At 52.5% G+C, this 24,879-nt stretch overlaps 1 protein-coding gene across 1 annotated transcript in view; it reads right to left on the reverse strand.

Annotated features, from left to right (window-relative positions):
• HABP2 (hyaluronan binding protein 2) overlaps nt 1-23,096 on the reverse strand; it is a 31,435-nt gene extending 8,339 nt beyond the window's left edge. Inside the window, exons 1-8 of the mRNA XM_062215259.1 lie at nt 22,946-23,096; nt 14,123-14,159; nt 6,650-6,760; nt 5,084-5,191; nt 3,802-3,918; nt 2,979-3,098; nt 2,338-2,509; nt 720-817 (exon numbers count right to left, since the gene is read on the reverse strand). Of these exons, the coding sequence (XP_062071243.1) occupies nt 720-817; nt 2,338-2,509; nt 2,979-3,098; nt 3,802-3,918; nt 5,084-5,191; nt 6,650-6,760; nt 14,123-14,159; nt 22,946-23,014 (832 nt within the window). The 5' untranslated portion in view covers nt 23,015-23,096. The remainder of the gene's footprint in view (nt 1-719; nt 818-2,337; nt 2,510-2,978; nt 3,099-3,801; nt 3,919-5,083; nt 5,192-6,649; nt 6,761-14,122; nt 14,160-22,945) is intronic.
• Between the last annotated feature and the right edge of the window lie 1,783 nt (nt 23,097-24,879).

A 24,879-nucleotide genomic window follows, 5' to 3' on the forward strand; every position in this document is an offset into this window, starting at 1 on the left:
AAGCCGAATAGGGGAGCTGGGACATTGCACGAATAACTGGGTTACAAAGAAGAGGGCAAAAGTGTTGCATGGATGGAGCCTCCTTCTGTTCCTTGGGGTTGGCAAGGAGGGAGAGCAAGTGCTCTACTTGGGAGAAGAAGGAGGACCTCCTGGCGGAGGGGTACTTGGGTCAATTATCAAAGAGTGGCTGGAAATGGACAAGGATGGATATGGGATGGAGCATTATAGACAGAGACAGCCAGAAGAGCAAAGGCACAGAAGTGAAACTGGTTGGGGCAGCGTGAGAGGGCGCGGAGCGTCTCTCTGTTGGGGTGGGAGTGCACATCATCATCCCAGGTGTGAGAGCAGAAATGGGCAGCGAAGACTGGCAGGGAGACCGTGAGGCTTGAATTCAGACCCGGGGGTACCCCGAGAGGCCAGGGGGACCAGTCAATGTTTGATGACCATAGCGCCCCCAGCGCCGGGCGATGAACAAATATCTGCTGAGCACACTGGCTGGGCGTGTGCAGTGGAGCCACCTGGCCAGCGATGACAGAGATCCTCACACCTGCTTGGCATCCAAGGACCAGGCAGGTAGGTTGTCACTCAGACAGAACAGATAAAGCAGCTGTGGAGAGGGAATGGGGTGGGGGAATGGGGTGCCAGGAACCTCTCTCTGAGAACTTGAAACCACCCTGTGCCCCTGGACAGCTCAGCCCTCCGGACAGCCCTGGGCTTACCTGGGGTGGAGCAGGCCGAGACAGCACAGTACTCCCACTTCACCTTCTCACTGTTCACTTTCACAAAGCACCAGGGCTTTTTGTCTCCATCTGGGTTTCTTAAAAAGCACACACACACACACACATACACAAAAACCCAAGTAACTCAGGGTCAAGGCTTCGGGAACCCCTGGAGCTCTTTAGGGGGCCGTTGGCTAAGAGGCTTCATGCTCTTCCACATGAAGCTTGAATAGTGCCTTGTTCTGCTCATTTGAATGTGGGATCGTGTTCCATTTGAATCTACCAGTAGGCCAGCAAATCTGGGCAAATAAGGATGGTTATAGTTTTTTTTTGCAAAACCTTGACTTCCAGCAGAGAATCCCAAGGAAACCAGGGAGTGTTTCACAAACCCTGTGGCAGATCCACGGGGCAGATCAAATTGTGTTTAAGAAAATAAGTGAGATCCCTGCTGGAGACCTTTCTCCGACAGAGAAGTAAAATGGCCACAGTAGCGTTGTGGGGGTAAGCTCCCTCTGCCTGAACCTCGGAATTCTATTTGTAGGAATGGACAGGCAGCTGGGGGTCAGGGTGGGTGGATACCTGATGCTAGCTCCATGCAGGGACCAGCTTCAGGTGAATGCAAATACAAGGTAATTCGTGTTTTGTGCAAGGAAAATTCTCCTGTTTACGGAGCCAGCTAAAAGCCAGGCCAAAGACCAGTGCCCCTTATGTACAAATCTTCTAAGGAATTGGCCTTGGCTAGAAACAAAGGGCAGTGGGAGGTAGCCAGCAGAGCGGTCCAGACACAGAAGAGGGAGAAGTTCACCAGGGTCAACGCTGGGGAGGAGGGTTGCATTACCCTTACTGGGGACAACTCGAACACCCTTGTGGTGGAGCTTGTCAGGCTCTAGGCATCTCATTGGTTTCTCTACCTTTCTCTCTTGTAGCTGGGTGGGGCTACTTGACTATTTCAGACCAATGAGATGATGTGTCACTTCTAGATCAAGGCAGTAAAACAATGCATCCTCTACTTTCCACCTCTTCTTGCCCTTCCTTCGTAATTGAGCCACTTTGTAGAGCTGAATTCCCCACCATCACCATTCCCAACCCACATGTAGTGTTGGTAACAAGTAAAGTATTTGAGCCCTTGGGAGCTGGGGATATTTTGTTGCAGCAGCATGACCTTGCCTATTCTGGACAGGAAACTTTTCCTAGAAAGGTTGATGAGTTTCAATGATCTGCTTTATAAGCAAGCCACTTGGCCGGCGCCGGGGCTCACTAGGCTAATCCTCCGCCTGCAGCGCCGGCACCCCGGGTTCTAGTCCCGGTTGGGGTGACGGATTCTGTCCCAGTTGCTCCTCTTCCAGGCCAGCTCTCTGCCGTGGCCCTGGAAGGCAGTGGAGGATGGTCCAAGTGCTTGGGCCCTGCACCCACATGGGAGACCAGGAGGAAGCACCTGGCTCCTGGTTTCGGATGGGTGCAGCGCCAGCCATAGCAGCTGTTTGGGGGGTGAACCAATGGAAGGAAGACCTTTCTCTCTGTCTCTCTCTCTCATTGTCTAAATCTGCCTGTCCAAAAAAAAAAAAAAAAAAAGCCATCAAGGCTGAGCACAGGGAAGAAAAAAGAAAGTAATTTTTACCTGCAGAAGTTGTGTTCTCCAATCCCATGAGCCTCAGCATCCTCCATAAACATGTTGTAATTCTCCTGCAAGAGCAGGTGCGAGTTCCAGTAAAGGCATGGATGCTGGCTGACTGTCCTGCTCACTTGTCCTCTGTACGAGTACCCATCACCAGTGTAACAGTCATCAGGGCCTCAGAGACAAATAAGCAGGGACATGAGGACAGAGAGCAATGGACATGAAGGACTTCAGTCGTGTAACAAAGGTGATAAGATTGGGCCTGAATATTCGCCACTCTAAGATTTCACCATGAAATTTCCAGAATGTTCCACATCCAACCTAGCTTAATGTGAAATACAATGGTTGTGAGGGTGGGAGCTCAGCTCCTCCATTTTGGCTCATAGAAGAAATGGTGGAAGGTGGGGAGAGGCCCAGGTATGCTTAGGTGTGTCTGATTTGCCTCTACTACATCCCAGGTTTCTGCTTTCTTTCCATGGAGCCAGACACAGCTTGTGCCCTTTAGGCTGGGAAGCAGAAGCAATGGCAGAGTTTGAGAAACCCAACTTGAGCCACAGTCTCACCACAGCACCCAAATAGAAAGAGAATTCAGAGACCTCATTGCAGTCCTGAGTTTTGTTTGAAGTGCTGGCAGAGACCCGTACCGATTTCGCAGAATCTGCCCCCGTACTGGTCAGCGCAGGCACAGCGGAACCTGGACCTCCGCTTGTGCTGGAAGCAGGTGCCGCCATTCTGGCAGGGGTTTGGCCTGCACGCAGGAACCACTGTGAACACAGGAAGTGGGGCCAGGAAGGCGCTTCAGAGGGAGTCGCAGCCCACGTCTGAGATGACAAGCAGATACCGGTGGCACAAGAGGGGAATGACAGAGCCCCAGGCACTCTAGGAACTGTACACATGGACCTTAAGAAATAAGCAAACATTGATGCGGCAGGATGAGAGGAAGCTGTGCAGAGGACACATCAGTGCACAGGTCACTGAGCAAACAATGACCAGAGGCATGGACTGAGCCAGGATATGGGGGCCAAGTCCCCAAACTTGGCTCTAGCCCTTCATAGCTGTGTGACCATGAGAAAGTTAGCTAACCTCTCGGAATTTCGGTTTTTTCATTTGTAAAACTTTCCCATGCAGTCATTTTGGGAGTACCTGAGACAAAATGCAGATCTGTCTCACACAGCACTGACTCATATTAACTCCTTTACATGGCTCATCTCAGAAATAGGTCAGGGCCTACTTCCCAGAGGAAGTCAGCTTTCAGACTATTCTTTCTGAGCGGTAAGGGATACAGATCAGTCAGTTCCCACTGGACTCTCCAGGAATGACAGATCTTTAAAAATCACAATTAAAAGGGCCACATTGAATACCAAGAAAACATCAGATGCATCTGGACTTCCCCTCAGTGGGAGGCGGAGACTCTGGGCACAAGCTAGGGCAGAGAAGACCTGCCACCGAAGCAGCCTCCCCACTCACCTCTGGAGCAGTCTGGACCGGTGTGAGGGTATTTACAGGTACAGCGGAAGTAGGGAGGACTCTGGGTAATGAGACACTCGCCCCGGCCACACGGATTGTTCATGCACTTGTTTTGCACTGTAGGGGATCCACAGAGAAGTAGAGGTGAAGCACAGGACATTATTTGGGGCCCACTGTACGGGGAGGAGTAGCTGTATGCTACAAGGTTTCAGGTGGGGGTGGCCCACAGGGTGTGTGTGGCCTTGTCCATGGTGCTGAAGCACTAACCAACCAGGACACGGCTTCTCTTATCATTGGATCATGAATGATCGCTTCTTATGCTCCAGTGCTCAGTCTTTACTTTCCTATCTCAGTAAAAAGCATTGATAATTTTCATATCTTCAGCAAACAGAGTCACAATTTTATTCTCTCCGTTTTATAGCTGATTTCACATTCCATTCATAGTTTTGTCATTCTTTTGAGAAGCTGAAGGATGAATCCAGGTACTCCACTTATACCCACTGTTCCCAGCCATCGTGAAACATTGATTGAAGGAATCACTGGGTTGAAATTGGAGAATCAAGGGAACAGGACACAGAGGAATGAGGTCAACAATAAAGCCCTGTCCATCAAACCCTCTCTGCCTCTCCCAACCCAGCTGATGGCTGTTGGAATGGACAGAATCCAGGACCTCTACAGAATACAAATAACATGTGGGTGTTCTATTTCTTATGCCTTATCCAATGGCCTTGCGTGAAGCCCACAGAGCTCACTAAAGATAGACACAGTGAGAATGGAAGGATGAACAAGCATGGGGCTCTGAGTCAAGCAGCAGGGCTCTCATTTCTGCTCAATCCCCACGTAGCTGTGTGCCCACAAGCAAGTCTCCTGCACTCTCTGGGCTGCCTTTCTCTAACAGGGCTGTGCCCTGTGTGTCCTGAGATCCTTCCTGCTCTCCCACCTGAGGACAACATTTCTCTGTTGTGGTCAGTGGAAAGACACTGAAAATTAAACCCCAAGTTTGGAACATGCCTCCTGTTTTAGATTCCAGTTCTTACCTGCCCTTGGCCTCCATCTTGTCTTCTGTAGCGTGGACATATTTGTCCCATCTCACAGTGTGTGGATGAAGATTCAGTTAGCAGCTGCCTATGACCCTGCACCAGGATCCATTACACATGACACAGTGTGGCAGTTGGAACCCTTTCCATGGGGCCACTCGCCCTTCCTTCCTCCCTAGAGTTGGAGGAGAAACTGCTTTTTTCTAACTCAGAAGGGAGAATAAATCCAGTGAAGATGCACTCACCATTTTGACACCGGTTCCCAGAGAAAGGGGCTGGGCACTTGCACTTGAAGGTGTCCCCGCTGACAACACAGGTCCCTCCATGGTCACAGGGGTTGGATTGGCATGGATCTAAGACACATGGGCGGAAGTCAAGGGTGATAAGAAGCAGCTGGTGAGAAGCTCCTGTTTGCTCATCTCATTGCAGTCTCCTCCCCAAACGAGAGTGATTATGGAGCCAGGGACTGGGGAGAGGGGGAAACACAGATTTTCCTTCGAGAACAAGGAAAAGTGCAGCCATGTGGCCAGAGGGAGGGATTCAGGTTAGTAAGAGGGGAGGTGAGAAGGAATTGCGACTGTCTCCCCTCGGTCTGCTTTGGATGGGGCCTTTCTCATTGAGAGGCTCCCCTTTCCCTCATGAGTGTGTTTCTCCTCCCCGTCTCACTGGGAGTGCCACGGGGTCTGCCTCTGATGCTGAAGGCATTCACAAGCCTGAAGACCTCCCCTACTTCCAGTGCCCAGGGGTGGAGGTCAGGCGTGGGGAAAGAAAACCCACCCCTAATGAAACACAAGCTGTCTGAACATCAGGAGAGAAGACCAAAGGCAAGAGGGTGACAGAAGAATTGACGGCGAGGAGGGAATGACCCAGTGGCCTTCATCTTTCTTCAACTACTTGTTCAGTTAGATTTTGTCATATTTCATCTGTGCCTTTGGCTTTTCATGGTTGTCTGAATGGATCTTCCCTTGGGGAATTCTTTATCCTTCTGTTCACACACATTGTTCTTTGGTTCAGGAACTAGGATCCCTGGGCCCGGCTCTTGTTTTGATGGTCCCTTCTGATGTTCCCCTGGTGCCCTGTATCTTGGCCCTGCCTTCCAGGCCACTTCGCACTGTTCCATCGCTTTTATTCCAGCTGCTAAGTGCTTTCCGTGCCTTGTCCTGGTTTCATCACATGGCTTTTCTTGGACCCAGCTTCTTGTTTTCCTTTCTGTCCCATTGTTCAGGTTAAGAAGTGGCAAAAACAAAAACAACTGTGGTGGGAGCAGACATGTGTGAGTATACACCCCCCTCCCACACACACACCTGCACACACACCCTCACAGGGGTGGGAGGCTTCTGCAGAGCGAAAACAGACACAAAAATACAGCAAAGACACAAGGGAAAAAATCCCAAAGTCAAATCTGTGTTGCTACAGGCGCTGCTCCCTGCTAACTAGAAGTCTTCGGAGTAATTAGGACTTACCTGGAGACCAAAGCAAAGACTTTAAACATGACTGCTATTCTCAGAGATCTGGAGAATGAGGCACTAACTTGACACATGACCTGGGCCAAGTCAGCTCCTCTCTTTGTCTCATTTACTTCCTCTGTCATTTTAGGGTAAGAAGAGATGGTCTCTATGAACCTCTCCAATCCTCACTGTGTATCATTCTAATGGGGGAAAAAAAGCCAGCCTAAATAAATTATCAGAGACCTGCTTTATGGTATTGGCCAGAGGAGGGGGGAGCTGCTCTTGCCTAACAGCCACACGCTAACTCCCCTCCAGGCCCAGTGCCCTCCTCCTAGGGGGGTTTGCATCAGGTGTGGTACCTACCATCCTCTGCATAGTACCAGTCAGGATTCTCAGGGTAGACAGGGGTAGCACCGGTGTTCTCTCCCTGGTTGTAGTGCTCGTAGCTGTAATCATAGTTGTCGGGAGTCCAATCTGCGGGATGTGAACAGGATGAGAGAAGCACTCCTCATCGGACCCCGTGAAGCCGGTAATCTATTTAGTTGGGCTCCCTTCCCCAAAGGGCTCAAGGGCCTAAGGAAGGAACCATGTATCCAGCTGCTCTTTACACTGATGGCAGAGGGGAGGAAGGGTCAGGCTTCAGGACTTTTCAGTTGGGAGATGCCAACTGGGCAGTGTTGGCATTGGCAGGACCAACAGCACCTGATTTGGGATAAAGAGAAGTCAAGTCCTGGCTTTCCACTAACTGTGACCTCAGCCAGGCCAACTGGTGCCTTGGTTTTCACATCTTTATTTATTTATTTTTTATTTTTATTTATTTGACAGGTAGAGATATAGACAGTGAGAGAGAGAGACAGAGAGAAAGGTCTTCCTTCTGTTGGTTCACTCCCCAAATGGCTGCTTTCGAAGCCAGGAGCTTCTTCCTGATCTCCCATGCGGGTGCAGGCGACCAAGCACTTGGGCCATCCTCCACTGCCTTCCCGGGCCACAGCAGAGAGCTAGACTGGAAGAGGAGCAGCCAGGACTAGAACCCGGTGCCCATATGGGATGCCAGCGTATGCTGCAGGTGGAGGATTAACCAAGTGAGCCATGGTGCTGGCCCTGGTTTTCACATCTTTAAACAGCAGGACAAGAATGGAGACCCAGGGCCCTCTGTGGGATCTACTAGAGTCTTACAATGACCATTGTTCTACAGGACTTTGTCACCTTAGCTTAACAAGGTCAAAGAGATTTTTCACTTTCCTTTTGGTCATGATCAAACTACACCCAAGCCCCATCTACAGCATTGTTGTAAGTTAATGCTGATTAAGCCTTTGCCAGGCCAGTACTAAACAGTTACTCACACCATCTCATTTCAGCCTCAGAAAAAAAACCTAGGAGGTCTATGATGTACTTTAAAATGTGTGTGTGGAAAAGGGAATTCAAGGATAATGTGCATTTCCATGAACTTTTGGAAGACCCTTGTATATTCATTCAACTTTAAGAGAAAACCTGAGACTCTAAGAGATGAAGTAACTTGTCCAAAGCCACACAGCTAATAGCAGGATATACACCGAGGCAGCTTGTCTGGGTACAATCACTACATTGTACTTGCTCAACTACAATGCTCAAGTGCTCCAAAGGGAGTGTTGCATTGCCTTGGAAACGCCCACGTTAACTCTTGGGAAAGAGTGTCCACTCATCCCGCTATCCATACTGCTAATGAGGAATCTTAGCAGGACAATCTTGAGAAGGTTGGTGGCCTTTGTCAGTGGAAAGAGAAGGCTGTGTGGAGTTATGCCCATGGCAGTAAGCTTCCCCCTATGCCAGTCACTGGGAAAAACAGGTGTGTAAGGCTGGATTTGAGTTCTTTGTCATCAGGGCCTGGGAGATGCTAGAGATGCTGGAAGCTCTATGAGACCCAGAGAGAAGTTTGGGATTTGAAGAAAGTTGGGTTGATTTTGCTCTCCGTGGCTGGCGGGAGTTTGGCAAGTCAGCAAGTTGGAGCTGGGAGGAAGCTGTCCAGAGGCACATATGATGATGAGACAGGCACACGTGTGGAAGGCCGACGCAGATGGCTCTCCTGCAGGGCCGCTGGTGCTGGGAGGAGGCCACTTACCCACACTGATTATCAACCACATTATCTCCCTCGTATCCCAGTCATTCTGTTATAGTCTTTATCTCTTTGGCTTTTGAAAAATCGACTCTTCACAATGACTGTTTTATATTTCCCATTAAAATGGAACTATCTTTTTATTTCTTTTTGAATGTACCAACTCTGGCTCCTTGGCAAAGTTTCACCTCATTTATCACAGTGTCAAGTCAAGACTCCCTTTGCTTGCTCATTATTTCCCCTGCACTGCTTTTCCCTGCTATGAAAATTCTCCCGGAGGAGGCCACCTTTCCAGGGACGAGGATCTGGGTTGAAGATAAGGCCATTGTCTTTCCGAGCAAATAAAGTTTCCTTCCATCTCTAGCATGATAAAGCAGAGAGTGAGAAAGCGGGGAAAAATATTTTTCCGAGTTTGACATGAAAGATTTCAAATTGACATTTGGGAGAGACAATGGGGTTTGGTAATGAAATGATGGCATCCTGATTTGTTTCAGCAGTAAATTTATTTTTGTTTTTGCAATAGGTGTTTATAGATAAGTGCTCCATAGGTTACTCCTATAATTTCTCCAAACCTAAGCTTGTTTGTTTTTTCCATTATGTTGGCATTTAACACTATTGTCTATGTAACATACTTGCATTATGTACCTATAATTTATATATATGTATATTTATATATATAATATAATACCAAGGATTAGGCCAGGAGCCAGAAGGCATTATGGACCCCAGAGAAGGATCCAAGTAGGTATGGGAGACGGTCTTGTCCTCAAAGGAACCTCCAGCCTTGGGGAGAATCCCAGCCAAGGAAGGAGATGCATGGGTAGTGGAGAGGCGAGGAAGAAGCAGCCTCATAGTCTATGTTGGGATTCTGGTTTGACGACATGAATGACCCCCAGTTCTCCTCCCTCCACTCTATTCACATCCTTTGCAAGACAAATTGCAGATCCCCATTCCTTGGGTCTGGGTTGACTTTGGGGCTTTCTTTGGTCAGTCGCATGTGTAGTGGAAGGACAGAGTGCCAGTTCCAAGCCTGGGCCTTACGAAGTCTTTTGTAGGGGCAGGCGTTTGGTACCGTGGTTAAGACGCCTCTGGGTTGCCTGCACCCCATGTCAGAGTGCCTCGTTGCATTGCTGGCTCCCAGGCTTCCCATCTGGCTTCCTGCTCAGGTGTGCTCTGGGAGGCAGCAGGTGATGGCTCAAGTTCCCTGCCACTCACAAGGGAGACCTGGATTGTGTTCCAGGCTCCTCATTTTGGTCTGGCCCAACCCTGGCTGTTCCAGGTGTTTAGGAAATGAATGAGCAGATAGAAGATCTTTCTCTCTGTGTCTCTCTGCCTTTCAAATGAAATGAGATCAAACAAATAAATTTTTTTTCTTGTGTTTTTTTTTTCCTCTCTCTCTCGGATCCTTGTGACTGCCATTTTAACAGTGTGTCCTGTTCTGCAAGAGGTTAAGGCAGCAGCAGGCTCAGTGGTCCCAACTGAGGACCTCAAACATGGGAGAAAGCCCAGCCAAGAGCAGCAAAATGAGACCTCAGGCAATGTTCCAACTGACTGCCTACCCATGAGGAGGCTCAGCCAAGATCAACAGAGCCTGGACCAGAAGAACTGCTCAGCTGAGCACAGTCTAAATTGCCAACCCAAAGAATCAAGATCTAAGACATGGTTCATGGTCAGGCCATCGTGTTGGGGCAGTGTGTTATGCAATAGTACCAGATACACAGGGCTCCCCTAATGCTAGGTTACTGGTAAGACAGGAATTGTAGAAGCAAGGGCATCCCTCAGCAGCCCTGTTAGCTGCAGAGTTCAGGTTTGGTAGCTGGGCCTTGGTGGCACTTGTCTTAGGGTGAGTATGTAGCTTGGGTTCTTTGTTTTGTTGCTTCCAACGAGACAGGTGGTTACTTAAGAGCAAAGGCCGTTTCTATGTACAAATTCATGGAAAATAGAATTCAAAGAAAATGTGGGCGCAGGTGTTTGGCGTCATGGTTAGAATGCCTGCATCCCACATCCGAGTGCCTGGGTTTGTGTCCAGGCTCTGGCTCCTGACTCCAGCTTTCTCTTAATGTTGATCCTGGGAGGTGGCAGGATAGCTCAAGTGGTTGGGTTCCTGCCGCCATGTGGAAGACCTGAATCAGGTTCCTGGCTTCCAGCTTCAGCTTCTGGCCTGGGGCCACCGCAGGAATTTGGGGAGCAAACCAGCGAATGGGAGTGCATGAACGTATTCTCACTCTCTCCCCACCTGTCTCTCTGCCTCGCCAATAAATAAATAAGATGATGGGAATTTTCCATGACCTTTTTGAAGCCACCTTGAGTATGTCTGATAGACAGTGTTCCCCTCTGTGGCCAAACCTCCCTGCCTTCTGATTGGCAGTATACAGTCTGCAGGCAAAGTTGGCACCTGCTTGAAGCAGAGCAAATGTGGAATTTAGGGAAGAAACTTTATGAGATTTGGGTCACGGGTACTTAGAGGAAAATGCCTGCTGAGCTCTGCAGAAATCTGGAAACTTGTCCGGATACTTTCCTGGACAGAAGGGTTTGCAATTGGCTACCACCAGGCAGACTGTGAAGAGATGCTTTAGATTTAAATCCAGGTTACCTGGGACTTTCTCTGGACCATAGAAGAGGGCAGAGCTTTGGGGAAGAAAAGACCGGCTGTTGGAAGCGTTTTATTAGGTATGAAAGAAATCCTTATGGATTTGTTTGTTGATCACATTGTTTCTAGAAATTACCAGGAATGATGGTGAGAGTATTCTGAATTAATCCAAACATTCCAAGTAATAGGCTATTTTACAGTCAGTACTGATTTTCTTCCTTTTTTAAGAAAACCATTATTTGAAAGGCAGAGAGATAGACACAGAGATTTTCTATCCGCTGATCCACTCCCTAAATACCCACAATAGCCAGGGATGGGCCAAGCTGAAGACAGGAGCCAGGAACTCAAGCCCGGTCTCCCAGGAGGGCAGCAGGGACTCAAGCACTTGAGCCATTGTCTTCTGCCTCCTAGGGTGCGCATCAACAGGAGGCTGGAATCAGGAGTGGAGCTGGGACTCAAACCCAGGCACTCTGATATGGGATGCGGGTGTCCCAAGCTGCAACTTTACCTCCGTGACAAATGCCCATCCCAGGGGCTTTTCTTTGAATAGTTTGAATAGGACCTGCTACTCAGTAAGTGTGGCTGCATGCAATCCTGTTTAACTACAATCCTACGGCATAGGTATTATTACTCCTATTCTGTGCTTAAGAAAAAACAAAGATCCTCTAACCCCGGCCTCCCTGACTCCTGTCTTCTTTGCCTTTTTAAGAGCTTGGACCCTCCTGTGGGCTTGTGTTTCCAGAGACTCCAAGGGTTTTGGCTTGCAGGAAGTCATGCGCACTGGGAAGGCTTCTCTCGCACAGGCCCCAGGTCCCTGGGCCAGGATTACCACGGTCCACGTTCAAGGTCTCTCCAAAAAAGCTCAGAGTTCCTGCAACGGGGGGGCTTTGCAGCTGCTCCGGTTAAAGAGCTTGCCAGATGTGTGGAACGGAATAAAAATCCCAGGAATGTCGTCCCTGTTGGCGTCATCCATCACCGTGGCACAGACGGCCCCTGCACGGGCCTCCCCGGAGCCCCAGCGCTGTCACCCCACATTTGACGCCTCCAATCTGGCTGACGGCACAAGCCCAGCAGAGAGCCTCGCTGGCAGGCGGCAGGACAGCTGATGGATGGGCCTGGCCTGCGCTGCTGGGCACAGCCAAGCTGCTTTGAAGACCTACTTCTACAGGCCTGGGGCTGCCATGTCATCTGCTTCGGGGAGATGGGCAGAGCCTCCCTGACTGATGGCCACCTCCTCTGGGCGCTGGGCACCTTCTGCAGCAGCGAGACCCTTGCCAGGCACTCTCGCCAGCAAGACCAACCCAGGTAACACCCTGCCCCATGGGCATGAGCGTGGCTTCTCCTTCCCCAAGCCAATGTGGATGTGACCCATCCCACCACAGCACAGCGGTCCCGAGAGGTTGGATCAACACCTACAGGGATGTTCTCAAAACTAAACCTGCCCTTGGCGGAAGGGACCAGGCACTCCATCCCACCCCGCTCTACAGACTCCCACCCTGCTCTGCAGACAGAGGCCAATGGCCTGCCCCGGGTCCCTCTGTTACTCCCCACACTACCAGAAGCAGAGTTCTTGTAGAGCCCAGTTTCTCAGGATGCTTCCCTCCTATGTCTTTTTCCAACCAGTGCTTAAATGCCTCCGGCGATGGGGATCTCATTCTCTCCCAAGAGCTCAACAGCCTGTTCAGGTTTTTGGACAACTGTGATGTTTTGAAGGCTCTTTCTGTGTGCACATCACATCTGAGCCTGTAGGCGACAGTCTACAGAATTACAGGTATAAACCTTAAGGAAGCAGAATGAATCCACCCTCCCACACCCTCCCCTACTTTCTGGGGTCTCTGTTCAGTAGCCTCAAAGCTTACAGTTGTTCAGGCTGTTCACTGCACAATGCCAGGGTGTCATAAACTTATTGTAGATGTCTTTTGCAAACTTCCAGCAAATGACAGTCAAGTGTCTTAAGGTAAAGCCACCTCTCAATTTCCACAAAGTCACTTCATAGGCTAGGGGAGGGGGTGCTTTCAGATACTTGAAGACGGGGAGCCCCTCAGCATCCTGTGCTCCTGTCTCTACCCCTGTTTCACCCATGGCTCCTGCCGCTCTGCCTTGCCTGACACCCAGGCCCACAGAGCCCCTTGCGTGGCGCCTGAGCCATCTGTGCTCACGGCCGGGGCAGGGGCAGCTCTTCCAGGCCCTCAGCTTTGCTCCCTGGACCAGACGACACAGGCAGCTGCTGTGTGGCCATCAGCCAGGGGATCTGCCCTCGGGGGCCTTGCACCGCATGTTGTCCATTCCTCTGTTTTGTTTTGGGGAAACCCAGAGTCTCTCCAGACCCCAGAGGCCAGGCTCATTTCTCTTTTGGGTCACGTCGGTCCACCCAGGGCTTTGCACCAAAGAAGACAGATGATTGCCAAAGGAAATCCGCCCAGCAACCGTTCTCTGTGCTCCAAATCAGCCCATGACCCCAGGTTAGAGGCAACTGCAGGCTCCATGTCCCGGGGGCCTGCCCTGCTCCTCTGTGTGTGACCAGTGCAGGTGCCTACGCGTGAGGCCAGCCGCCAGCCAGAGTCAGGCACCACCAGTGGGCGCAGGAGAGGAAGAAGCAGCCCTATGCGCGCAGCCAGGACTGGGGGTGCTGTGCAGAGCAAGCAGGAAGGGGCAGGGAGGCGGTGAGAGACAGGGAGGCCACGTGATGGAGTGGGGCACTCGGAGGTGGACATGCTGAGCCTGGGGAAACGGGCAAAGCCAGTGGAGCAGCTACGTGGAGGTGCGGGTGGCACAGGGCCGGCCTGTCTGGAGTTAGCCATTGCTCAGGTGCACCCTCCCGTGGTCTCTGTGTTCCATCTGATTCGGGCACTGACGGGCTGTGTGATCAGGAGCAAGTTACTTTCCCTCTCTGGCCTGCATTTCCTTCTCTGTGAAAGCAAAGCAGTTCTCCTTTTGGGGTCCTGAGACCCGGCCTCAGGGATGTCCCTGGGTAGTGGCAAAGTGTGTAAAGCACTGTGTGCACACACAACGCTTCTGGGCAAATTCTCCAAGGCACCTGGGCACCCTGAACCAGCTGAGCCTGAGCTCCCTGCAAGACTTCCGTGCTTGGGCCCCCTGGCTTCCACCCCAGAGCCAGCCTGCGGCTGTTGGGCAGGGGCATGAGCACGCTTACCCGGGTCCAGGTCTTCCAACAGAGACGCCAGGGAGAACTGCAAAACAAAAGCGCACAGCGCAGAGTGAGGGGGAGCCGGGGCGAGGCTGAGCCAGCAGGGCGCCTCCCTGAGCTCCCACCACTGCCTCCAAAGGCTGCAGCGGGCACAGAGGCTGGAAGCCAGGGTCTATTTCAAGATGCCTCCTCTCGTGTGCATTGTGGCTTTGCCCTTCCCACTCAGCAGGGACTTGTGTCACCCTCCCCCAGCCTTGCCCCTGCTGGAGCGTGGCTGCCCAGGCACTGCCATCATTACGTTGTCCTCTCTGCCCCATCATGCACTGGGGCACTCCTGTACCAGCCCTGGGGGAGGCTCCTATTCGCCTCCTTTTCTGACCACACCCCTCTCCCCGCCCACCACCCAGCTGCAACCCCTCTTTGTCCCCCTGTTCCCTCTGGGACCTTGTGACTTTGTCATTAGGGTGTGACCCGACACCTGGCATGCCTCTCAGAGCTTTTGCAGAATAAACAATGACCTGAATAGTTCCTCTTAGAATACAGTGAAAAGGGAATTGTTCCACATCTAATAACCGGCCTAGGCTCCCCCAACCCCTGCCACTTACATCATGCATCAGCAAACACAGGCCCGTGGGCCCAGCCCAGACCTTATGTTCTTATAAATAAAGCTTTATTAGAACACAGTCATGCCCTCGCATTCAGGTACCGCGGATGGTAGAATAACCGGGACCGAGAAAGGGTAGCTCCAAGAATCGACCGTCTGGCACTGCCCAAACGATGCCCGCTGTCCTGCGATACAGAAAACGCAAGCTGTCTTCCTCCGTGGGTTTCCCTTTCGCTCTTGGACGCTGGAAAACTGGGCCCACACCTGCAGCCTTCCCCGCACCCACCGCACCGGGCCTGTGGCTTTCTCCCCATCGGCAGCAGGGGCTTGAATTTTTCGCTTTCCCGGAGGTTTCCTTAGCCGATGTTGGAAAGCAGGTGGATGACAAATGAGGAAGGAGAGACAGAGAAAGAAGGCACGCTAACATGACGCGCTAAGCACACGTCGACAGTGTTCTCGGTGGGACCGCTCCAGAATCTACTCACAGGTTACACTGTGAGCTGCGAATCGGGGGCATTCTAGAAAACAACCCGCCCAGATCCCTGAAAGGGTCACGGCCACAGAGTAACAAACATGGGGGACTGTTCTCCAGTAAGAGACGTGACAGGGGCCGGCGCCATGGTGTAGCAGGTGAAGCTGCTGCCTGCAGTGCCAGCATCCCATAGGGGCACCGGTTCTAGTCCTGGCTGCTCCACTTCCCATCCAGCTCTCTGCTATGGCCTGGGAAAGCAGTAGAAGATGGCCCAAGTCCTTGGGCCCCTGCACCCATGTGGAAGACCCGGAAGAAGCTCCTGGCTCCTGGCTTTGGATCGGCTCAGCTCCGGCCATTGTGGCCATATGGGGAGTAAACCAGCAGATGGAAGACCTCTCTCTCTCTCCCTCTCCCTCTCTCTCTCTCTCTCTCTCTGCCTCTGCGTCTCTGTAACTCTGCCTTTCAGATAGATAGATAGATAGATAGATAGATAATAGATAGATAGATAGATAGATAGGTAGATAGATTCAGCCAACAGACAGCTCAACAGGCACAGAGGAGAGTGGGAGGGTGCAGACATGCCAAGGTTCACCACTGCGGCCCAGGTCGAAGACGTCCCTGTAAAGACGTCATTCCCACTTGTCTGTGAACTTGAAAAATTACCAAATGCAAATGAGAAAGCCTGAAAAAAAAAAAAAAAAAAGCGAGAGCCTGGTGGCCGCCCGGGACTGTGCTCTGCACCCGGCCCTGCTTCTGTGGGGAACGTTCTGTTGGGGGTGGGGGAGGGGGATGATGGGAGTGCACAGTGGGGGTCCCAGCAGAGGAGGGACAGGGCAGGCCTTAGGGGTGTGCGTGTGTGTGTGTTTCCAAGCCTGGTGTGTCTGAAGTCCACACATCTGGCATGTGTGCCAGGGCAGGGCCTACTACGGGGCAGGCGTGAGAAGGTCACAGGACACAGGTGCCCCCTCCCACCCCAACCCTCACCGCAGCCACTCACCTGGCCTGGGGCTGGGCCTGGGCCTGGGGCTGGGGCTGGGCCCTGCCTCCTCTCCTTGGACTTCTGGGGGGGGGGGGGGGGCAGGGCCTGTCCCTCCCTCTGGGTCTCCACCCAGCCTTGGAATTCTGCACGAATTCTGGTATTTGAGCTGGGTGGGGTGGGCCACGTCGGACCACTGCCAGCCCTGAGAAGAGGGCAGGCCAGCGAGGACTTGGGGGACACCCTTGTTCAGATCCCCGCGGGCCAGGCCTCTCCAGGACCTGCGCTGGGTGGGAGCCCCAGACCCTGGCTCCAGCAGGAGCCTGGGGGACGGACAGCCAGGCGCCGTGCTGCTCCCGGCCAGCAGGTGGCACACGTGCCCTTCCGAGGAGCTGGCGCCGGAGGAAGCCGGAACAAAAAGCCACCGGAAGTTCCGGGCTGGCCGGGCCCCTCAGGCTCCGCCGGCTCCGGGGAGCGGGAAGCGGCTGCGGCGGGGTGTGCGGCGTGGGCGCCGGGACCCAAGCCGGGCCCTGGCCTTGTGCCTCACTGCAGCCGGCCGCAGGGAGGCCGCGGTGCGCGGTGCGAGCTGCAGGCCGAACCCCAGGCTGGGTATCCGCGGACCACATGGAAGACGCCAAGATCGCGTTCTCTGTCACCTGTCTGGACCCCTGGCACTGACCCGGGTGCTGGCGGACACAGTGCAGTGTGTGCCCCCTTTTGTCCTCGGCCCGTTCCAGGGAGACAGGGAAGTGACAGGAGGTCTCTGACTCCTGGGAGTTGCAGATCCAAAGAGGAGAGCGATGTCAAGGAGCAGCGCTAAGGAGGAGGCAGGGGCTGTGGTCTCAGCCCAGCACCCAGGGAGGGACTGTGCTACTGGGTTACATGCGTTTCATCTTGTCACTGCACACAACTATCTGATCCTTTAGGTGCCAAGACTGTGCCCATTTTAGAGGTGAGAAAACTGAGGCATGCAGCGCGTAAGTTGCCCAGAGTAACTCGGGCAGTGAATGCTGGAGGCAGGCTATAATAGCCACTCTCACATCCGAGTTCTGGCTGTGAGGATGAGGGGCTATGGCCTACATGGTAAAAAAAAAAAAAAAATGGGGAAGGGGGCCAGCGTTGTGGCATAGTGGTTCAACTGCCACCTCCATGGCTGGCATCCCACGTTGGAGCACCGATTCCAGTCCCGGTTGCCCTGGTTATGGTCCAGCTCCTTGCTGATGTGCCTGGGAAAGCAGCGGAGGATGGCCCAAGTGTTGGGGCCCCTGCCATCCACGTGGGAGTGTCTGCCTCCTGGCTTTGGCCTGATTCAGCCCTGGTCATTGCAGCCATATGGGCAGTGAACCAGCACATGAGCGATCTCTCCCTCTCTCTGTCTCTCCTTTCTGCCACTCGGCCTTCCAAGTAAATGAAACATTTTTAAAAAATGGAGAAAGAAATAGAAGAGTTCCCTAACCCTAAAAGAGGCAGGGTGTTCAGCTTCGTTAAGAGATTGGGGGCCCTGTGCTTGCAGAGCCTTCTGGAAGGCCTGTCCAGACTGGCCCAGGCCTGTGAGGCCAAGAGAGGGCCACTTGGCCCCGGTGACAACAGAGGAAAGTACGAAAGTCCGGTTGAGCCTCGGCAAACACAGCTCAACCCAGATCAAAAGGCGTGCAGGCCGCCGCCCACTCCTGTCCCCCCCCTTGGCCCCTAGTTCCAGCAGGGCTGAAACAGTGCGGGGCCAGCTGAGCTGGCTGCCCTCAGAGCGCTGGACGCAGCTCCTTCTCCCGGTGTTTCTGGGATCAGGCAGGCTAGTGACGAGGGCGGGAGCAGCAGACAGGGTCCTGTGTCTCCAGGCCTGGCTGGGGGTGGGGGGAGGTCGAGGCCTCCTGCATTGTGTCCTCTCTCCCATGCACTGGTTGGTCAGCTCAGGTTCTAACTCTGCCTGTCAGAATTCTAAACCCTCTGGAAAACAAAGCAGAAAGGGTTGAGGTTGAAAGTTCGAGTTCATGTGTTCCAGGAATTAGCTCATGGAGAATGTTTTCAGAGGAGTGGGAGGCAGGAGTGGGGGTGGGGTGGGGGTGGGGGTGAGATGTGTCCTTTGGGACCAGAAGCTCAGCTCCAAGTGAACCAACAGCAGAGGAATCTCCCGGGGCAGGTAAGAGGGTGGGACTGTAATCCCAGCCCCCTCTTCCCCCCTGGCCATTCTGCCACTACCTGGTCAGCTCCCTGCTAACGTGCCTGGGTGGGGGGCAGCGGAGGCTGGCCCAAGTCCTTGGGCCGCTGCACCCACGTGGGAGACCCTGATGGAGCTCCTGGCTCCCGACTTCTGTCTGACCCAGCTCTGGCTGTGGCAACCATTTGGAGAGTGAAATGGAGGGTCTCTCTCTCCCACCCCCCTCCCTGCCCCCGTAACTGCTTTTCAAATAAAAGAAGGAATAAAACCATTTTAGGCGTTGGCAGAGTTTTTGAAGATGGATTCATCCACGGCTTACGTTTTGAGAACCCTGAACTGGATCATTAGCCACCTGCCAAGACCTGATGGATGTGTGTGTGTGGGGGGGGGAGCCTTCAGGTGGGAGTGATCTTGACCTCGCCTCCTGCTGGAAGCTGGTGTCTGAGGCCAAGGCCCCGCTAACCCTGCACTGAGCAGTCCGGTTGTCCCCGGGCAGTGCTGGGCACGCTGGTCTATACCATGGTGCATACACAAAGCTGGCGTAGGGCAGGTGGATGTGAGTCCAAGCTCTATAACTTCCCAGGGCTCCCCTCCTGGGCAGCTCATTTAACTTCTCCAGTCTCTTATCTGTAAAGCACGAATGAGCCTGGTCCCAACATCACAGAGTTTCTGGGAAGCTTGAAGAAGACAGCAAACAGAAAGCACACCTTCCATGCATAGGGTCAAGCCTTAACACCCCTCTACTGCTATGGGTGGTGTTGTTACTATTATTAGCTACTGTTATCAGGAAGTTTAGAGTGTTTTTTTTTTTTTTGTCTGTTTGTTGCAAATCTCCAAGTGCACCCCGGGAGTAGGGCTGCCCCAGGAGAGCTCGCTCAGCCCAGCGCGGACTCTTCCAGAACTCAGAATTCGCGTGTCAGGTCACAGGCACATCAGGCCATCGCCTCCCCTCCCCCACCTCCGTCTTTCCCGGGATCTTTGCCAAGTCTTAAGCCAGGAAACCTTGTTATATTAATTATGAAGAAAAAGCATGTTTTATTTAAAATCCCGGCTGCCGAATATTCTGCCATGCTGTTTCTCTGTGACAGCAGAATTGCTTTTGCATTTAGGAAACCCTAATGAATTTAAAATATAAATACATCTGAGCCTATGCACACACGCGACAACCTGCGACCTGATTTCCCTAAATACCAGCGCGCACTGACAAAGCTAATGAGGAAGACTCCTGCGTAGGATCAGTGGGTTTTTTTTTTTAAATCTATGAGAAATCACAGTGAAAATCAATCCCTCCCTTTTCCATAAGACTCTGAGTTCCAGCAAGAGGGACAGCTCCTCTGCTGTCCCTGTAAGGGACATTGTGGGCCATCAGGGCTTCGAGGGTAGCTCTCATCTCTCTGTGAAAGGCTGGGGCCCCGTAGATTTGGGTGCCTGCATTCATGAGAAGTGGAGCCTGATCTCTCACCCTTCCGTCCTGCCCCATCCATGGTGTTTCTGAGCAGCGACCAGACCAGTGCTACCTCCCTCTCCTTCTCTCTCTCCCAGGTAGACCCAGGCAGACAATGTACTCGGTCAGGGGGAGAGGCCCGTGGGAAGTGGTGACAGTGGCCCCGCAAGTCCGTGAGCGAGCCCAGTGCTGCCAGAATGTCTGGTTTTCAAGAAAAGCCGGAGATTTGGTCTTTACACGGAAAGTGCTGAATTTCAATTGTTGCCAGGCTAATTAAAGCGAAAATGCTCTCCAGGCCGACCTTCCACCTGCCAATAAAGCTTGGCTATGAGCAGGCTATTCTCCGAGCTGCCATTTGCAGCCCCTGGTCTATGCAACCATTTTTGCCACTCTGGGTTTAAGAAAGCTTAGACATGCGAGCAAACAGGCATTTTAATTGTAAGCCCATTTTGTTGAGGAGAGGAGAAGCCAGTGTCTTCCCTCCTGTCTGGGGATGGGTGGAGAGAAGCAGGGTAGATCTGACAAGTGGAATCCTCTGGCTTCCGACCCTAGAAGAGGTCAGATTCCATTGCAGCAGAGACTGGCTGCACTCAGCATAAAAACCTGAGCAAGCAAGATGTCTAAGGCAGTCCATGTTTCCCCCGTGGTGGACAAGGAGCCGGGCAGGCTGGGGTCCTATCCTGGCTGGAAAGTCAAACATCTCTGGGCTTGCTTCTAATCTGGAAGGCAGAGATAAGGCTGCCAGGCTGAGCTGGGGACAGGTGCTCCCAACTGATAGGTCTGGAAAACCCCACCGAGACCAGAACAGGAGGCACCTTGAAAGCCGCCCTGGGGGTCATGGGCCACTGTCTCTCTGACTAGCACTTATCAGAATAAAGGTCTGGGTTAAAGACGATCCCAGAGGAGGGCTCATACTGTGTGCTGCAGGATCCGAACACACGGGCGAGGCCCCGGGTGTCTTTCCCACGGATGGCGAGCACGGAGCCATCACAGATCCTGCCACTGTCCTGGTTTTCGGGATGGCACACGTGGAGTTCGTTATGCACCATCCAGCAGGCAGACCCCTGATCCGAGAGGTCCTGTCCCTGCAGGAAGGCCCACACCCCCAAAGCAAGGTGGACAGCCACAGCCCTCCCACAGGGGTCCTGCTCTAGCCAGACACCAGCCTGTCGTCCGAGGCTCGGCCCTGCCGCTGCCCAGTCACATGTTTGGGGGCACAGCTTTCTGCCCCGGTCTTGGTAAAGTGGGAGCCATCACAGGACAAACTTCCTGGGATCTTTCCCCAGACGAACCAATCCATAGAAAACCCAGGGCCCGGCACCTCCTTAACTGGTGGCAAGTCGGTGATTCTCTCTAGCTGCGTGGGATGGGGAGGCCTCCGGGCCCATCTGTTGTATGGCTGCTCTCCCTGCTGACGACGCCCCAGACTCTCCAAAGCATCTGGACCACGTGGCCACGTGCGCTGGCTGCCCGCGTGCCAGCCCATGGAACACGGGCCACCCTCCCGGCCACCTGTCTACACACATCTGGGGTGAACACCATTCCAAAGCCCCGAGTCCTCTCTTTGGAACTGACTATGCTCACTGCCTGAAGGCTCTCTCTCCTAGTTGCTCTTTTATCTATTATTGACTTATAATTTCACTGCTAACCCTAAAAATTCACTGGGGCTTGCAGAAAAGGGAAGTTTTTCGGGACCGTTATCCTTTTGTGAACTTCAAACAGACTGTGTCAACCCTTCTCTTTGCCTGTAAACTTTCGGCTGTAATTCCTTCCGATTGGCACCTTCTCTGGGCTTTTTGTGGCCTCTCAGAACTTCTACTGCCTTCCCCTTAGACCCGCGGGACTGCTGCTGTGTCTCGGCTCCAGACGTCCAACAGCACAGGGGGCCAGAGAGCGGCCTGTCATTGCACACACACACACACACACACGGCATAATTTGCAAAGAAACCCCTTTCTCAAGGTGGGCCACTTGGCAGATGAATCTGGGGCTAAGATAGGTGTGGGAGCCCAGGTTACCCAAAAGGGGGCAGAAGCTGCTGTTCTCAAAATGCGCTCATCACAAAACCTCAGTCGGCTTCCTTCAGGAACTGCTCTATGGCCTGAGCTAGGAAGAGAAGTGCAGAGGCACTTGATAAGGATAAAGGGGTCAAGACTGTCCCTGTCCCCACTGTGCCATCCCTGTCTCTCTCCAGCTCCCCCTCCCCAACAAGGGGGAGCACGCTCCGATTTTTATAGAGAAGTTGTGTTCACTCTGGAAATTGCAAGGAGAAAAAAATTCACATTTATGGAAAGACACACGCATGGCCCTAAGAGACCGCTGAGGCTCGGAGAGGTTATATTAGCAACGCAACATTCCACAGCTGAAGTGTGGCAAAGCTGGGATGTGAACCCTGGCTCCGAAACCCATACTTGTGCTCCTGCCCCCATCCGGTAGGGAGCTCCCAGGAGGCTCTGTCCCATGGGAGGCTTTCTTTCCCATGGCCGTGGAGATCCAGCTGACCGTCTGGGACCGCAACAGCACACAGCAGGAGCGACAGCTCAAGAACCGGTCCCTCTCCCCTGCCAAAGGTTCTGAGCCCCCCATCTGAAGCCCCTCTGATGGCGCTGCCCTTGCCCGCTCACCACAACATCCCTCCAGCCCCTGCTCACCTCTCTGCCCCACCCACTGTGGTCATGGGAAAAAAGACAGACAGTCCTAACCCAAAGCTTCTCTCCAAATGCACTCCGTCTAAGCAAACCCATTGCCAAGATCTAGGGCCAGAGCACAGGAGTCTTTACCCTAGTGTCGGCCCCAAGGACTGGAAACCCCCCAGTGCCTGCCAGCGTGCCGGTATATTTTTATCAGGAGAGAGCATGTAGCTGGCAAGGGCTTCTCCAGGGGTCTCTGAGGTCCACGCCAGATCACAACCTGTGCCTTCACCGATTTTCTTGCCCCTGTCTCTGTTGTTAGCACACATTCTCGGAGGCTCTGCTCGGGTCAGTTGCTGGTCGCCATGGATGGGGCTGCTCCACAGCGGCCAATGCCGCCTCCTTTGTGAACTCTTGGAATCCAGACATAGTCAACTGGCAACATTGACCTTTCTCAACTAAAGTCTCTGGTCACTCCAGGCCCTGCTGGCCCTGTCCTCCCAGTAACCGCAGGGTCGCTCAGCTAGTGGGATTTGAAAAGGACACTTACCCCCATGGCCGTCTTTTCCACCAGAACCATTAACAGCAGAAGGTGCAGAGGAAACATTCTGGCACACATCCCTGGAGGCTGAAGACCTTGAGTTTTATTCTCGATACAACTGCTTTTGTTGTCTTTGCCTTGAGGGGGGGAAATGCCAATCTCCAAGGATTCAGGAACCAATGAAGAGGATGCAAATTATTAACTAGGCATCAGATACTGTTTAATGTTTAATGTGTTGCAAACCAGCTATCTTGATTAAACAAAGGGTAACTTTGGGGATGGGCTGAGTCACAGAGTGTTTTCTCTACGGGGAGAAGAATCTCCAAAGAGAGTGGTGGACATGAAGAGCTCACTGGCTCCCGGCTCCCGGCTCCTGGGAGGTGCAGAGCGTTCACAGCAGAAGGCCTGTTGGGGTCACAACAGTGACAGGATGAAAGGGCCCAGCTCCGGTGGAACTTCTGCCACAGGCCCTGCCCTTGCTGATCCACACAGAATATTAATAGATTTCTGATTCATCAAATCTCAAACAGAATTAAGGCATGGATGGCTCCTAATAACATCACACTTTATATTCATGAAAGATAAATTAAAGGATGCAAAACTGCTATTGACAAACATTGATTCTGGGTGCTTTGAAGTGTCGCCCACAGTTGCTTGTTGGCTTCAAAAGTTTTCCTTTAAATCTCATTACGTAAGGCTTTTGCTTTTTAAATTATTTTTCCCCCTTTCATTGCAGTCTTACTTTGATCGAGGGGGAGGAAAAACCCATGATGCTCATATTTCGGGACAGCTGATTCTTGTGTTCCTTCTGTAGCTACACCCATTGCAGGTAGGGCTGTGGGAAGCAGCAGTTACCTATTAAGGGCGGGCACTCACGGACACAATTGATCTCTTTAATGGGCTTGATCATGAGCTCCTGTAAACACCTGAGTGCTCACAGAAAGCTACGCCCAGGCTCCAGGAATCCTCCAGACCTGAATGTAAGACGCAGGCCTGAACTGCTGCTGCCCACGGAGGCACGTGCTGCCCTGTGAGGCCTGCTCAGACACCACCTCTATTTGGCACATGCACCTGGACTGCTCAGTGGCTGCTCCTGCCTCTGGACGCCAGGTTGCAGCCCAGGAGAAGGTCAAAGTCAGTGCTCCGGCCACTCGCTGGGCCTCGAACAAACTCACCAAGTCTTGTCACTTTTCTGTCCAAATAACTCCCAATTAATCTTTCTTTCTTTGCTTGTTTTGTCTCTACCTGGCTTTAGGAGGCCATCAACTCCCCCCCCCCCCCCACCCCCCACCCCAGTCAACATCTACCTGATGCCTATAATAGATGCACACGCTAGCCTCTTTTTCTATAGATTTTTTTTTCCAGCTTTACCCAATCTTTCCCCTAATCTTTCCTCCAATACCAACTCTGTTCTTAACTCTAATCTTAAGCACTCTTGAGTAAGTTAAGTTGGTAGCAGCCCTTGTTTATGCCTATTTCAGAGCTAGGCCCAAACGTCACATCCTCTGTAGCCCTGTATGTATTTGTCCTTCACAGGGCTTCTCAAGGTCATAAAGGGCAAGGCGTGTACTACCTGAGGCTGAAAGCATATAAGGCCAGTATTCTTTTTTTTTTTTTTTAAAGATTTATTTATTTATTTGAAAGGCAGAGTTATTGAGAGAGAGTGAGTGAGGAAGACAGAGAGAGAGGTCTTCCATCCCCTGGTTCACTCCTCAAATGGTTGCAATTGCTGGAGCTGGGCCAGTCCAAAGTCAGGAGCCAGGAGCTCCTTCCAGGTCTCCTACTTGGGTGCAGGGGCCCAAGTGTTTGGACCATCCTCCACTGCTTTCCCAGGCACATTAGTGGGGAGATGGATCAGAAGTGGAGCAGCTGGGTCTTGAACCAGCGCCCATGTGGGCTCCCAGGACTGCAGGCTGCAGCTCTATCTGCTACACCATAGCACT

This window comes from Lepus europaeus, chromosome 17 (genome assembly GCF_033115175.1).
Source record: "Lepus europaeus isolate LE1 chromosome 17, mLepTim1.pri, whole genome shotgun sequence".
Classification (NCBI taxonomy): domain Eukaryota; kingdom Metazoa; phylum Chordata; class Mammalia; order Lagomorpha; family Leporidae; genus Lepus; species Lepus europaeus.